The sequence below is a fragment of the Setaria viridis genome, chromosome 9 (assembly GCF_005286985.2).
Source record: "Setaria viridis chromosome 9, Setaria_viridis_v4.0, whole genome shotgun sequence".
Taxonomy (NCBI): domain Eukaryota; kingdom Viridiplantae; phylum Streptophyta; class Magnoliopsida; order Poales; family Poaceae; genus Setaria; species Setaria viridis.
Window position 1 is genome coordinate 10,765,778 of NC_048271.2, and position 15,994 is coordinate 10,781,771.

Sequence of the window (15,994 nt, forward strand, 5' to 3'; positions counted from 1 at the left end):
ACTGTTCCTGTCTTTTTTTTGGAGGCTTCAACTATTGAATAGATAGGATTGTCCTCGTCAATAATTGTTTCCATGTCCAGGGAACCGAATTGACGGGTAAGTAGAGGCAGGTCGACACGTTTCTCTTGTCAGTTGTATCAAAACCTCTCTCTGTCCATATACATCTCACTGATCAAACTCTGAATCATCTTGTTTTGATGTTTGCCCACAAGACCACAAGCTAGTCGCCCATAAGTGCAGCCCGACAGAGAAACATGCGGATAGTGTCGAAGTAGCAAAGCTACAGCCTACCAGGTGGTCTGGTCGGCGTAGCGAATAGCGATGCGAGGCATTCCAGTGGTCGCAGCATTTTCGGTGGATCACCAGCATTGCAGTCTTACTCTTGTCAGGCGGTCATGCTCCAGCTCCATGCAACAGAAATATTTGTGTCGGCTGCATGGAATGGACCGCGAACATACCCAGAACACTAATCAAGCATGCAACACATAAACGTGTCTAATGTAATAATCTTTATGAGAAAGGATAGGAGAGCATACAGCACTGCACTGCCATTATTCGGAACCAAATCCTTGCCATCACACCAGGAAAAGGAAGATAACAAACCCTTAGAGTGCTGCTACTGCCTACTAATAACCATAGCTAGGAGGGTAGGTCGGGCCACCGTAGCTCCCTCCGTTGTACTGCGGAGGAGGGCCCGCGGCGGCCGAAGAACCATAGGATGGAGCGGCTCCGTATGGTGGTGGGTAGGAGCCGTAGCTTGGATCAACTGGCGGAGCAGGAGGGTTAGAAGCTGGCGGTGGGCCTGGGGTAGCAGCTTCTGCCATGAAATTCTGCAAGCAACGGGTCGAATTAGTTAACATAAATGAGGATAAAGGAACGAGCGGAACATGTTTTCATAAAAAAGATAGTTATATTGCATCACCAATAATTCCAAAAAACTTGAAGCAGATTACTAGATTAGCATACACGGTACCTGGACCAGTTGCTGGGCAGTTTGAACTTGAGATGCAGTCCCAATTATCTCCACAGCCATCTCTCCAGGTGCACCTCTGCTTTCTTGAATAGTTACCGTTGCACCACTGTGCCTACGGATATAGCTTATGCTAGCACCAGCTGCCCCAATCACAGCATCAGCGTAGGCAAGGGGAATGTGCATGTTATGTGTCGTCACCTTTCAAAAGTACACAAAAATTAGTTGCTGCTTAACCCACCAATCAAATAAATGCACAAATCATCTTGAGATCAAGTGCAATAGAACTAACCTGGGATCCTGCATGAGAGGGCGGTTGATTGCCTGCTGCAGAAACACCGCTTGGTGGGACCTCGCGCCCATATGCAGAAATACCATAGTGTGGCTGCTTTTCCACAGGGGCAGGGGGGACATCAGGAGGAGGATAATAATTGTCTTGTGGCCTTGGAGGCATGAACTGTGGATTTCCACCAAAACCCGGACCACCTGGAGGTAGGTTTGGAGGAGGACCCCAGGGTTGAGGAGGGCCCCAATGCTGGGGAGGTGGCATTGGTTGCTCCCTCTGCATACTGTGCATTTTCATCTGCAGAGATTGAAACTTACACAGGTCACACACTGCATGCAAGACACTTGTTGCATACAGGAATGCAAGATACCAGAACTAAGAACTTACATGTGTTTCAAATAATGGGAGAACACTGCGATCAACAAGAAACTTTCTTAAGTGACTTGCTATCAATTCCACTGCTTTGTGGACACCAAGAGGCTCGCCTTGTATCTCCACAACTCTGTCATCATTTAACGCAACAGGAGGCACATTCTCTGAAGAAAAGTACAGCACAATGAATTAAAACCATAGAACATCTAATATTCACATTGAAGGAGCAAATAAGGCACAAGTATTTACATGAACTACAATTGAGAAAGTACCACTATTTTCTCATGGTCATTTAACTGAGTTGCATGTCACAACATGTAGATATGGACACAATTCGTGCCAAAGAGGAAGAAATCTAGCATAGAAATATGCCGAAAGCTTACCAACAATACGGACAACAGACTTTGAAGAATCTTGTATGGATTTAATAGTTGCTCCCTGCTTTCCAATAAGGCTGCCAGCTTGCGAAGCTGGAACCAGAAGCCGTGTTGGTCCAATATTACCAGCACTTCTTTGAGGCTGACCAGATTCACCATCTGAACTATCAGTTATTCTTTTATGAACTCTAAGTAAACCATCCATAGCTGGAGATACTGGTGCATCTGGTTCATCCTTTGCTGAAACCATTACCTTTAAAGGAGAAAGTGACAACATTCACAATATTAATTAACAGTTAAAAAGAGATGCTACCAGAGAAAAGTATTAATATTGCCTAATGGTTAGAAGTATGAACACAACGAATGGCATATGGTATGATGATACTATCATTCACAAATATAATGAAACTTTGCTGGTTGGGTTACTAGCTGGTGTATAATCAAGAGATCACATATACACATCACTAGCAAAGTTAAATGATGTCTCCCTCCACAAAAGAAATAAACTATGATTTTACTGGAGTATTGTTAGATATAATGATGTCAAGTATACATTTACCACCTCCTCGTAAATTAATAGTTTCCAAATATCTTGAGATGATATCCTACTTAAGGTCAAGTTTACTTGATTCATACTACAATTGTAAATGCAGCAGTCGGCGCACAGCAACAGAAGCATCTGATGCTGAAACGGCTTTACAAACAAGACCTCCCAAAAGATCAGAAGAGCATTCCATCCTACACATTTAGTCAACAGTATTGTGCAGTGTTCAAGAAGTGTGGGCAATCAGAACTGTTTTTCTTTTGTTATTCAATTAGCAACCTTCTCTATAAAGACTCCCTCATTATTTTAAATGTGTCAACTTTTTTTCTTTGTCCTTCACCAATGTCCAATGAAGAATAGATACGTTTCGTTATCTTTCACTCACTTGTTGATATAATGTAAATAGGTATTTATCTTTTCTTAAAAAAATACTTAACTTAATTCCAGAATACAAAAAAAAAACAGTTCCATAACAGTAGTTTTCCAAGTGTATGCATTTTTATACTCCGCGAGCCAAATTTAGTACCAATAATTTTTTAAGTTATGTAGTACATGTTGTATATTCATTTAAATGCAACTCTGCATGCATTTTTATCCTTTTACCCTTTTCCCTTTAGTTATTCCTTTTAGTTGAAAAATTAAAAAAAAAGGATGTGGAATTACCGGATAGTTTATGGAGCATCTTGAAAGGGATCTTCATCCAACACTCAAATGACCTATTCATATTTGCAGCACAGGAGCATAAAAACTGGAGTTTCAGAACCATGTCAATTCATCCATTTTGGGAAAAGGTTGTTTTGTTTGGGATCTTAGACTGCAGTCACAACCTGCAAACATTAATCTGTGTTATTATTATCAAAGCTATTCAATTTTGGTCTTTGGTAGATGGTCATATTATGTTTGAAGTCAGTTTTTGAGCTACTTTCTTTACAGCGGAGAGCTTAAATATTTTTTTGGCTTCCTGAGTGTTGTCAAAATATTAACTATGTTTCTTACATTGACTTGTGGCACAGCTATTAAGTATCAATTATTAGAAAGAAAGGATACTCCCAACTAAGAGTCTTAGCAAAAATATAATACGCTAAAAAATGAATCATGTTACACAGCTTTGGTGTTTTATAAACCATGTGACATTGTGGTTGTCAAGAAAAACAGGTTCAAGTCAGTGATTCTGCTGGATAAATCATGTTAAAGAAGTGCTTAAGATAGGACAATTTTCAACACAGAACAATCTGGTACGAAGTTTTATGTTAAAGAACAACAACATCGTCCACAAAACAAATGCTAGCCTGGAGATTGTTTGCTGCAGATTATGGGCCATCTTTACTGCTCAATGCTCATGGAAATACGCATATAAAGAAACAAAGGTTCAGATCTAGGTAGAAGTCTGAATGGAAAGGGCACACTGGTTAAGGAAAATATTACCAATTACAGCTATATTGTTGCAGGCCCTCAACTAAGATAAAACAGAACTGTTCCTAAATTTTCAAGGAAGACGCAGCAAATTTGTTTTAAGATCCAGTAACAGAAGTTCATCTGTTCAACTTTACTCTTTCTATTTACCCCATTATTATGATGCTTTAAAGGTGCAACGAGCAACAGCATAGTCCAACTCCAGCTTTCAGGCATTATTATGCACACAAAAAGCCATACAGATATCTAGATATCAAGAAGAAATGACTAAATGTGGATTTTAATTGCCAAGTCAATATAATGGATCTTATTTGCACTTGTGGGGCTGCACGGAAACTAGGCATAGGGGTATCAAGATGTACCTAGCTGATCATTTTGTACCCCAAAGTGTGTAATTGCAAGAAAACAAACTGAACTTCATGTACGAATCTGCTATACCTAATGACACCATGACGAGTTCTAAAAATATATCACTTAATAGTCCCATTGCTGGCTGAAGCGATGAGATTACTAACTTTTCATCAAATACACGGTCCCATAACGGCACTTACCGCTCTTTCTGGTACACCAGGTGGGCCATCAAGTATTTTGATGCGCGCTTTAGACTCCTCACACATCTTCTTGATAAACTCCCCTTTGCGGCCAATGATAGCTCCTACCTTCTGGGCTGGAACCAGTATACGAAAAACACTCTCTCCTGGCCAACCAGGCCATCTGTTATCCTCAACGTTAACCTGCGAGTTGTCCTGTCGGCTCGTATCCTCAACGCTGTATGCATTCTCCAGCTCTTCCTGGTAAGAATTTGCCGGCTCCTCATCGTACTGATTCCCGGTTTCCTCGCTGAACAAGTTTGCCTGCTCTTCGTTGTACAGGTTCCCAGACCCATCATCATACTGGGCACCAGGTTGTTTGTCGTACTGATTACCCAGCTCTTCACCATACTGCTTCTCCACATCGTCGTATGGGTTTGGCTGTTCTCCATCGTAAGGATTTACAGCCATCCCGCCATCATCATGTCCCACAATGTTCTCTACTGGTCCATCCATGTTTTCTAGCCACAAACGAAAAAAAAAACAGTTAGAAATCACAAGTCATGTAAGTATCTAAGTTTTCAACGGACCCAAACATACAACCGCATCAAAACAGTCAGTGCCACCCGGATCAGAACAGACACAGCCACCTGTTAATCGATCAGAGTAGCAAGTATTGGGTGGCGGGCGCAAAAGCAACTCATGATCACCTGAGTTAACTCTGCCTGGACCTGGCATCTCGCCATGAGCCCATGAGCCCAAAATCAACGCGGGGTACACTCACGCCGAACCCTAAACCCCAAGCAGCGCGACGACCCGTCCCGGCAACAGCCTGTCCACCCCTTCGCCAAAATCGAACCCGCGCACCCACAAATCACGAGGCGCGGCGCTCGGAATCTGCCTAATCGCGTCCGCACGGGCACGAGCACCGGGCTCCAAATCACGAGGGGGCAAGCGACGCGGCGGGGGGGCGGGCGGGGGGGGGGGGGGGTGTACCTGATGGTGGAAGGGTGGGTGGGAGGGGAGGCCACGACCCCGGCGAGGAATTGCCGCCGGTGAGGCGGGATTGGGCTCTGGCGGCGGCGGATTCGGGTGCGACGAGGGGAGCGCTCGTGTCGTCGAGACCGGAGAGGAGTCGTCGTGCGGCGTTTATCATCGGCTAACGGAATAAAAGGTGGGATGTCAGGGTTGGTGGTTTCCCTGGCCGTTCGATCATGGCAACAGACGACCCTGATCCATTCCAAATCTTGAGCGTTGCAGTCTGTCTGTCAGTCTGATCAAAATTATTTCTGTAGCTGCGTGCTGACGCCACACCATTTTGGGATTCGATCTGGGAGTAGAGATGGATTCGCACGGATACGTATGGAATTCATTATTTACCGTATTTTAATTCGAATTCGAAATGAATATGAATAATTCTAATTCGAATACGAATATTGTCGGTGTCAAGAATCACGGATCAAGACTCCGGCAAGTAAATTTGTTTTCTATGCGCGTAAGGCTCGGATGGTTGCACGAGACGACACGAAATTTATACTGGTTCGGGCAGGAATAGCCCTACGTCCAGTGTTGGAGGCCGTTCGTATTACTCGTGCTAAGTTTGTAGTAGGGGTTACAAACGGGCGAGAGAGGAAGGCTGGTCCCAAGTCTCTGTGGGTGTGCACTGATGCTCGTGAGGTTGGATTGCGGTCGGGATCAGATCGTTCCGCTCGAGCGCCCCCCTTTCTCGGGTCCCCTGGTCCTCCTTTTATAGCGTAAGGAGGACACAGGAGTTACAATCGAGCCCGGAGTAAAGGGAAGTAAAAAAGGTAAGCAAGGAAGGTAAAGCACAGAGAGATGGGCTGAGCCACCGGGGTTGCTGCCTTCCCTTCTGATTTCTGCGTCTTGTCAGCATGGCCACCGAGGAGGGGTTGTTGCCGTTGGGTCCCATCGATGACCCAGCGGTCAGCCACTGTAGCCGAGCACGCGAGACGTGCGTGGCGACCGACCACTGTAGCTGTGCAAGTTGATGATGATGACTGGCCACTGTAGCTGTGCATGTCACGGGCGACGGGCGACCACTGTAGCCACGCGTGATGACCGGGGGGCGCGGCTGACACGCCCCTGCCGCGAGGCCGAGCGGGAAACCGGGCGGGCACCCTCCTTCGTTAGGCAGCATGGGCGATGAGTGCCCTATGACGAATGTCACAGGGGAGGGTTAGGACGGTGCAGCTGTAGCCCTGTGCAGTCGTGGCAACAGTGCGCCGTCCGAACACTCCGGCGGGTCACGTCGAGGAACGCGGGCGCCTCTCCGTGTGTCAGAGCCGTATTCTGGACATGGGCGTTCCATCGGTTGCATTTATGGCGAGATCGGTAGGGCCCACAAGATCTGCGCCCTCGTCTGATGGTCCGCGCACGTCCTTGGGCGAGGCGAAGCTCTGTCCTGTGGGTCGGGCGCGTCCGACCCCTTGCGCCTGGGGTCGGGCAAGGCGGAACCCTCGGGCGGTCGGGCGTGTCCGACCCTAGGACCATAGGTCGGGCGAGGCGAAGCGGAATATTCCCTAGTCATGCCAAGTCGGCGGAGGTCACTGTCGCTGGAGGTGGGCCTCGAATAAGGAAAATAACAAAGTCGTTAATATTTCTCTCGACAAATATGAATAGTTCGAATTCGGATACTTGCTCAACCTGACGAGTATCAATTTGTTTTATCGATGGTTTTATAATTATCGAAACTCATGTTACAAATAGTGAGTAAATTATGAATATAGTACATAATAGATATCTTATTGATAATAACAAATTTATTAATAAATAATTAAATATATCAAAAAAATATATAAAAATAAGCATTTCCATAAATATATTAACATCATTTAATAATAAAATAAGTACATTGATACGTTTAAATATAATTTATTCATTTAATAAATAATGTAATGTATTTAAAATTAATATGATTAGGCATATTAAAATTACCGAAACTTTATAATTATAAATCACTAGTAATATTAGGTTAACATAATTAATCATTTGTCATATAGACATTTTTTTAATAGTTTAAATGGTGTAAAAATTATTTCATTAGCAATATTAAAATATTTTTAATTATTATTTAGTGATATAAATAAGTTCTAGATGGTTTCATTAGGTACTTTATTCTTTGCGGATACGGATAATGTCGAATATTTTGCATTTTTATTGAATACGAATATGGAACCGAATAGAGAAAAATACGGAAAATCGAATCCGGATACATCCATCTGGTATCCATATTAAAAATGAATACGAATACGGATAATTTGGATTTCCAAACATCCATATCCATCCTTAGGTGGGAGGATTTCATCTCATCCTTTGAATCCAACCCTGAGTAGACTCAGTAGTAGTACCGAAGAAGTGAAGATATTCAGTCTAGTTCGGAAGAAAGTCTTCTACTCCTCTCATTTCAAATTGTCGATCGTTTTAGCTTTTTTAGGCTTATAGATTTCACTATGCATCTAGACATACGCCATATCTAAGTGCATAATAAAAATATCCATATAAAAAAGCCAAAACTACCTACAATTTGGGACAGACGGAGTATATAGTATCGGTGTATTCGTAGCTAAAGAAATGGGGTTCAATGTGGGCTGCTCATTTTAAATTGTATGGCTGAGATTATCACCATACGATGTGCTGTAAAAGTGAAAATGCTCATTTTAAATTGTATGTCTGAGATTATCACCATACGATGTGCTGTAAAAGTGAAAACCAGTTCACCTGGTGTTATAACAGCAAAATGTACGTCATAAACCCTAGCAGTGATTAAACAATTGAGTCACTTTGCCATAAATCAATGAAATAACCTAGGCCATGATGAAGCCAGAGGCAACACTGTGTACTCGGGGCATTTGACATCGCCCAAAGATATGCCAGCATTAATAAGTTAAAAACAGAGCTGGCACATGCTCGTAGGCACCAAAGCATTATTTGAGTAACCTTTCCAGTCCAACTACTTGCAACAACACTCTAGTCACCATTCACCACTGAAACCAGTTCAGTACACCATTCACCACTGTAAACACAAAATGGTTGGACAAGAAACAGGGCGGTCTGTATTCTCAGAGCAAGATTTCTGGACCCTTCAGTCGCTCATTTGCTAGCTCCTTGAGCCTCTCAGTCACCTTCTCAGCAGCATGTACGTATGCCTGCGCTGAAGCCGAGTTTGGTGAAGATATGACAATAGGGTTGCCTTCATCTGAACCTGTTCTGATGCTGATTTCAAGAGGTATCTATCAGGAAAAAAATAACAGTGTTGATCAGAGATCATAGTATATTTACAGACGTAACATAGATAAACTATTATCTCCAACATTCCATCAGATGTAGACAAAATTAGGCCAGTCACTCATCAACAGAATGTCCCCTAAATCATGTTCATGGATATCTAATAATAGTCAAAGCAACTGTTGCATGCTATAAAAGGATCATACATTTTCTAATATAAAAAAGCCAGAGAGCATAGTTGTCACAACTGAAGAAGTTTGTGCATATTCCAATCAATCCTGACAAGATTCACTCACCTCACCAAGCAATTTCATATCCATTTCCTCTGCAGTTCTCTTGGCTCCACCTTCCCCAAAAATGTACGATTTCTCACCACATTTGGGGCACTTAAAACAACTCATATTCTCTACTAATCCCAAAATCTGCCAAAACAATAAAGTCAGTTTAGCTAGGAAGACTAGACATGGCAAATGCAACATGAAACTAAATATTTTCCATTAGCAAAATGAAATAGGCCTCTTTTTAGGTGAATGTGTGATCCGTTCAATTGTTGAGCTTGTATAAAAGTGACTACAAAGTAGCATCTTGTTGAGTTTGGCAATGAAAAAAAATGAATAAGAAAGAAAATGTAAGTTGTAAGTTCAAAATAAAATTGTATCTGAAAACAATACTTAAAATACAATATGGACAAGCAGTTAAGAACTGTACAGGAACTTGGACTTTCCGAAACATGTTGGCTCCTCTTCTAGCATCGATTAAAGCAATATCTTGAGGAGTTGAAACAATTAAAGCACCTGCAGAAAACACATGTGAAAAAGAAAAATTCAAAATCTGTATATGAAAGCAACATTTGCAGCTTCATAACCAGATGTAGATATACCAGATAATTTAAGCCTTTGTGAAATTGATAGTTGAGCATCACCAGTGCCTGGAGGCATATCAACAACAAGAATATCAAGATTTCCCCAAGCTACTCCCCTTGTCATCTTCTCGAGAGCACTCATTACCTGATACCAAGAAAAAAAAGTAGCATTGAGAACGTAGAACTTAAACTTGCCAAAAGAACACAAAACTGGAAATACAAAACCACAGTTTCGTTTACTATACAAGTAATGGACTCTCCATGATCAATGGATTCCAAGATAGCATAAGTCAATGGCCATTGCTAAACAGTGCAACAAAGAACTGTTCTGTAAATATTCTGAGTAAACCAGTAACTAAGATAAGTTTGAATTAGTCACTTCAAGCATCTATAAGATTTCAACGGGAAAACATCTGTGGCATGGAATAAACAAAAAGGTAATGAAATTCTCCATGTCCACGTCCACGTCCACGCTCCCCAGAAACTATCCCCAGATCAGTTTTGTTGACCTAAAGGTACACAATGGAAAGCAAGACAAGCTGCAACAGCAAGTATACGACACATTTCAGTTGATGTTTCTTAGGTGTTAAGAATGCAAAACAAAAGGAAACTGATTTACAGGAAAAATGTCCAACAAGGATACTGAGAAGTTAACAGAAGCACATGGAAAGACAAACCATAGGACCTCTCCAAACAATTGGTGCATCTTTGTCAACCAGAAAACCAATAGACATGCATCGCACTCCATGGTTGTCAATTGGAATCATCTTCATGTCTGTAAACAAAATATAGTCACAAATTTACAATGAACCCACAAGGACATACCGTGGTTGCAACTATAAGCAAAATGGCACACTTGTAATTAAACATAAAAAATCCATTTATTACGGACATGTTAGTGCAGAATGCTTGTCCAAAAAGCTATATTCAGCTCATGGCTCGGGTAATATAGAGCTTGAAACTGTGACGAATGCAAAATGTTGTTGTCATGTAAATTTAGGAGTGCCTGGAGTTTAGTTATTGAATTGATACGGTCAGAAGGTAACAAATTTGATTTGCAGCTTCAACTAAACCAAACTACTGCAATGGGCTAAATTCAATCATTTAAGTAAACAGAGGTATCTGTACTTCTGTAGAGTCTAGTAAAAAACTTAAGCAACATTTAGTAAAATAAATGTTGGCACGGCTAAAGAAAGTAATTTGAATACTAAAAAAAACAAGTGAATTGTTTCACTTCACCATATCTGGACACACATAAGCAATCTGGCTGCAGTATGAGAAAAGCAGATTACAGAACATGAGAACAATAAATAACCACTAACCAAAAGTTTTGGAAACAGACTTCTTGCTGGTTCTTTCAGCATAGAATTAACTTTGTAATTTTACTTTACAAAGGTTATATCAAGTCAACATTTCTTCAATTTCAAGTATAATTCAGTCTAGATAAATAAAAATTGTACATGACAAGTGAACAAACAGCATGCTTGTTAGTTAGAATAGGGAGATGTGTCGCTGGATTATGATAAAAGGAAAGCTAAATAATTTTTGTCTACTCTATGACTTGGTTTTAAAGAGATTCAACTGATACCTTCACTTACTTCAGGCTTGGCATGGAGATTCATCATCGTGGGAACTGATGGACCATATATGTCAGCATCTAGTAAACCAACCTTAAGCTTAAACTCCTTGGCAAGTGCTACAGCAATGTTAACTGCACAAAAATAAGTGCCAAGGTGAAGGTGAAATTTTGAGGTAAAAAGTCCCACAAGCATTGATGTTTAAGCACGAGCAATATTAATTCATAATCTTTAATTAGATCTGTTCAATTGAGAAAAAAGTTGGCTTCCCTATGAGGGTGGACTACTGAAAAGAAATATGGCAATCGCTAGCCATCTAGTGATTACATTGTCCAGTTAAGCAGAAATTGTGCACCCAAACCGTTGGAATCCTCCCCAAACACCTCCTATTCATTGTCCACTTCTGATTTAATATACTCAATGGGAAGAGTCTTCAATCTAGCGCCATTTCTCCATCAATGCGAATTCACAAATCATGAAAGCTTGTCCTTACAACCTTGCCCACTAAGACCATGTTTGGAGTGGGGGTATTGCTTAGGAGACTTTCTAGATTTAATTGGAATTTTGTACAAATTCTATATATTTGGGTTTCCAAACCATGTTTCCAGGCAACTCCAGTGTGCAGAGAAGAAAAAATAGAACCTGCAGTGGTCGACTTGCCAACTCCCCCTTTCCCTGAGGCGACCGCGATGATGTCACCTACGCCGGCGATGGAGGGACCGCCTTTCGGTAAGGCGCTGTAGGACCTCCTACCTCCAAGCGAGACCTACACAAAATGAAGTGCAAAACTTGGAGAAATTGAGCAAACGATTTCGGGATCGAACGAGCACCAAAAAAGCTACGAATTTGCGGAGCGTTCTTGGAGAGTGGGAATCGAATCACTGGTCTCACCGCGCGAGAGGCGATCCGGAGCATCGAGAAGAGATTATTATTCCGCCGCACGGCGAGGAAGGGGCCACTCGACAGCGGCTGCCGGCGGCGGGGAAGAGGAGGACGTCCGGCGGCGGCGGCTCGTGGAGGAACTGGATCGGCTGCCCGCCGTGCTCCAAATCCCCCCTAGGTGGATTAAAGTCCAACGAGAAAAGCCCAGCCGGCTACCAAAACAGCCCAGCCCAATCCACCAGTGCCAGTGCTTGTACTGAGCTTTCCAAAGTTTCAGACTTCCAAAGTGAACCAGACACTTCAAACCTTATTGACTGAAGTATCTTTCCATCAGATGCTACCTGGAATGGTTGTTTGGAATTGAACATGGTGCACCCAGGAATTTGCAAGCATCACTTTTGTTTACCTGCATATACCTTCCTCTGCGTTTGATCCTACAGAAGATATGCACGAACTGAACTAAAACTGCTAACAGAGGACACGTATGTTTCACTTTTGCGATGAAATGGGATTGTGTTCCGGCAAGAACACGCATCTCTCAGTTCACTGTGGCAATGTAAAACTCACTGTAAAATAAAGCGTTGTAACCTTTGACTATCATGTGGGCCATTATCAATGAATCAGATGGGGCATTCTCTCCCCTCCCGTCGACGTTCAAAAAAAAAAAACTTTGCGATGAAATTAATTTTTCTTATCTGTCAGCCACCCAAAACAACTGATTTATCTCTGTTTGCATATCCAAGAACTGATTTACTGGTTAACCAAGCATACAAGGCCAGAAGCTAGATAGAGCTGCAGAACCAGTAGCAGGACGGAGCGTGACAAGTTTCTTCACTTCTATTTAAGTTTTTCTAGACCAAAAGCTTAATCTTCATTAATATCATGAGTGCAATTGTACTGTATCCATGATTCAACCAGAATGAACCCTGAAACACAAAGGAAGCTTTTTTTTGCAACCAAACGAGCAGCAAGCCAGCAAGATTACATCCTGGCCTCAAGTATGTAGTCAAAGTGAATAAAAGAAAAACTCTACTCATGCTAAGCTCTTGGATTTCCTAGAAAGTTGGCCAAATTGCTGCTCGGTGCTCTCAACGACTCCACCAGAATGTCACCAAGTTCTGTCAATCAGTTTTGACAACCACATTTTGGGCCAGGTGGGAAAATATATATTAATAACATCCAGCTCATGATTATACAAATAATGCTACTAAATACGTACTCCTTCCATCCCAAATTACTATTCGTTTATACATAGCAAAATTTATGCCTAGAAAAGCCAAAACGAATAGTAATTTGGGACGGAGGGAGTAGCATACATTGTAACGGACTGGAATGGCAACCAGAGATAGGTGGATGGGAGGATTTTTTTTGGTAAAAACACGACCTATGTCCTGAAACAACCCACAAACTTCTCTTTCTAGTGATTGTCAATCTCATGTGGTCATAACAGACCTATCAAGCCTAGAAGTAATGCTAGAAAAATCGAAAAACTGCGGAAGCAAACACGAAAGAAATTAGATAGAACCAAGCTAAAGGTCTTCCATGAAACTAGGAACTACCGGATTCTAGAGCACCAGGAACTTATGGATTCAAAAGCAACCTGGAACTGGCGAACGCTGTTTTTTAACTCGTTCATCAGTTCTGTTGTGCTCCATGTAATAAATGTGTCCCAGAATATAGCTATATTTAACTTTTTTTTAGGCAAATTAAGGAGAGTGTTAAAAGGCAAATTTTGGGACAGGAGGTACCTTGTTTTCTATAAGGGTTCACGGTGAACTGGTGGAGTATAGCACCATGAGAAGTGAGCATTTGTTGACAAAGATGAATGCTAGCTCTGTGCTTGCAGTCAGCATCGAAGATTTGTGAATTCTAGCAACTGTAGTTCTGCGTTGGTATTCAGGTCGGCAAGTAATAACTATAACGTCGGCAGTGACTGAAGTTTCTTCTTTGTTCGTAGATTGGCTTGTATGTTATTTACAGCTGAATTCAAAGAAGATAATTGAATATAGTGTGGATGAATAAGACTGTTGACCCCTTTTAGTGACTGTTACCTCCGATTAATGTATGCATTCCAATACTTTAATGTGTAATCAAGGACAATGGCAGGTGACCTCAAACCAATACTCTTATATATTTTCAACAAAGTGCATCATGAAAGTTAGCAATGCATACACATATATACTAACAACTTCGTTTTGTATAAACCAGCCGACATGCCCATACTCTGCTACTGGCCCCCAAATAAATTATCTATAAATTCCAAAACAAAGAAATATGCAAATTTCATTGTATAATGTAAATTCCATGCATAATGATCAGTTTTGTGACGGTTTAACTTGGCATAATGAAATTTCTTTTCAATGTACAAAGTCATTACATATTTGGTCAGTAGAGAGATGTTACTAGCATAGCTGCCTTTTGTAGCCATGTCATGCAAATTTGGCCAACCAAATAAATTGCTACAACTACATAGACGTTCTAGGAGAGAAGCCAAATAATCTTCAAATTCATATAATAAAGGTTCTGACTGTCACAACTGCAATCAATTCTTGCACCTGGAGAGTTGTTTTACCGGTCAACATACTTGGTCCCAGAGGTGCTTGTGCATTATTTGTTACTCCCTCCAATCCCAAATATGAGTACATTTAGCTTTCTCCTAGGTCAAAATTTTCTGCCTTTAACTATCAATAACTGAAAAATTATATGTATGGATTGATAACATGAGATTAATGTTGCTAGATTTGCCATTATTTTAAGATTGCTATTGCATTGAGCATGTGCTTTTACAAAGTTCGCTAATGACAAATGTGCATTTGCTGCTAATTACTCAATACTGGCGCGCGTGCTCTGTAGTGTGTGCAGATGCATGTATCTTCCTTGTAATTTTAAAAAGTAAACAATTTAAAAATTAGTAACTACTGCTGCAACAGTGGTCGCTGTTTCTTGGAAAATGACAACACATGACACGCTCGTATGCCGACATACCACACAAATCAGTTGACACTAAAAGTTGTCGTTGATGTTAAGTTTTTTTTTTTACAATGTATCAGAGCCTATATAAATAACAGAGGCTAACGGCAGCAATGTGCGCTTATGGAATTTTGGTGACCAATTTACACTTTCACGAGTATTTGATCGACATAAAATTCTGCCACAACAGGTTGGTATAAACAACATTAATGTAGAACAATAAAAGGAATATTAGTACTGCTTTCTGGGCAATAATCTTGATATGTTTACCTATGTTATAATTAATAGAGAATTTAAAACATTTGCCAAATCTGATCCAAAACAGGGTGCATGAAATACTTAGTTAATACTCCCTCCGTTCTTAAATATATATTTTAGAACAAGCAAATTAGTTCATTTTTGAACTAACTATATTGTCCTAAACGTCATATATTTAAGGATGGAGATAGTAGTTGTCCTAAACGTCATATATTTAAGGATGGAGATAGTAGTAGTTACATGAACAGGCGCATTAGACTGGAACAAAATAAAGCTCGACTAGATCAGAGTTTCTGATGAGCCCAGTGACAAAAAGAAAACCTAAGTTAGTTCCCCTGAAAACTTAAGTTGACCTCGTGCTCCATGCGTGATGAAAGACCCGAAACCCAAAGATACATGCATGCTTACTCTTAAATACATTTGACCTATTTTTATATAGACGATTTAGTTCGCCAAGTAAGCTGTCCAAACCAAATTATAGGTGGTAAGCTGCTAAGGGCAGTCTTAGTGGAGGTTTCATAAAAAATTTCATGATCATTAAATAACATGCCACATCAGCAATTTTGCTGATGTGGCAAGGTCATTATGAGGAGAGAGGAGAGGGAGTTTCATCATATGTGATAGAGTAAACATATACGGATAAAATTTTACCACAAAGGGACTTGAGTATCTATGCGAAACGTTGTAAGGAACATGGCCCCATTAGGT

General features: G+C 41.1%; 2 protein-coding genes across 3 annotated transcripts; both read right to left on the reverse strand.

The window, feature by feature from the left end:
• Positions 1 to 492: 492 nt before the first annotated feature.
• LOC117839185 (flowering locus K homology domain) lies at positions 493 to 5,662 on the reverse strand. The gene is made up of 7 exons (XM_034719461.2): positions 5,489 to 5,662; positions 4,514 to 5,013; positions 2,012 to 2,258; positions 1,644 to 1,792; positions 1,263 to 1,553; positions 974 to 1,171; positions 493 to 830 (listed from the first exon to the last, which is right to left on the reverse strand). The coding sequence occupies exons 1-7, from the start codon at positions 5,646 to 5,648 to the stop codon at positions 627 to 629; spliced, it is 1,749 nt and encodes a 582-aa protein (XP_034575352.1). The 5' UTR covers positions 5,649 to 5,662; the 3' UTR covers positions 493 to 626.
• Positions 5,663 to 8,272: 2,610 nt separating this feature from the next.
• Positions 8,273 to 12,241, reverse strand: LOC117839785 (iron-sulfur protein required for NADH dehydrogenase, mitochondrial). 2 transcript variants are annotated; one of them, XM_034720202.2, is made up of 8 exons: positions 12,068 to 12,241; positions 11,819 to 11,942; positions 11,188 to 11,310; positions 10,277 to 10,374; positions 9,660 to 9,744; positions 9,446 to 9,531; positions 9,034 to 9,159; positions 8,273 to 8,742 (listed from the first exon to the last, which is right to left on the reverse strand). In XM_034720202.2, exons 1-8 carry the CDS (start codon positions 12,089 to 12,091, stop codon positions 8,572 to 8,574), a joined length of 837 nt encoding a protein of 278 aa, XP_034576093.1. In that variant the 5' UTR covers positions 12,092 to 12,241; the 3' UTR covers positions 8,273 to 8,571. The 2 variants fall into 2 exon arrangements, with proteins under 2 accessions (XP_034576093.1, XP_034576092.1); XM_034720201.2 differs by having other exon boundaries at positions 9,618 to 9,744; positions 12,068 to 12,238.
• Between the last annotated feature and the right edge of the window lie 3,753 nt (positions 12,242 to 15,994).

What these genes read in the sequence shown, in the direction of transcription:
- LOC117839185 (XM_034719461.2), bottom strand. Translation starts at nt 5,648, where the DNA reads ATGATAAACGCCGCACGACGACTCCTCTCCGGTCTCGACGACACGAGC. An exon ending in ACCCACCCTTCCACCATCAG is followed by an intron (nt 5,014 to 5,488) that starts GTACACCCCCCC and finishes GTTTGTGGCTAG; the next exon opens with AAAACATGGATGGACCAGTA. An exon ending in CTGGTGTACCAGAAAGAGCG is followed by an intron (nt 2,259 to 4,513) that starts GTAAGTGCCGTT and finishes TCTCCTTTAAAG; the next exon opens with GTAATGGTTTCAGCAAAGGA.
- LOC117839785 (XM_034720201.2), bottom strand. Translation starts at nt 12,091, where the DNA reads ATGCTCCGGATCGCCTCTCGCGCG. An exon ending in TTGTTTGGAGAGGTCCTATG is followed by an intron (nt 9,745 to 10,276) that starts GTTTGTCTTTCC and finishes TCTTGGTATCAG; the next exon opens with GTAATGAGTGCTCTCGAGAA. An exon ending in ACAAAGGCTTAAATTATCTG is followed by an intron (nt 9,532 to 9,617) that starts GTATATCTACAT and finishes TGTTTTCTGCAG; the next exon opens with GTGCTTTAATTGTTTCAACT.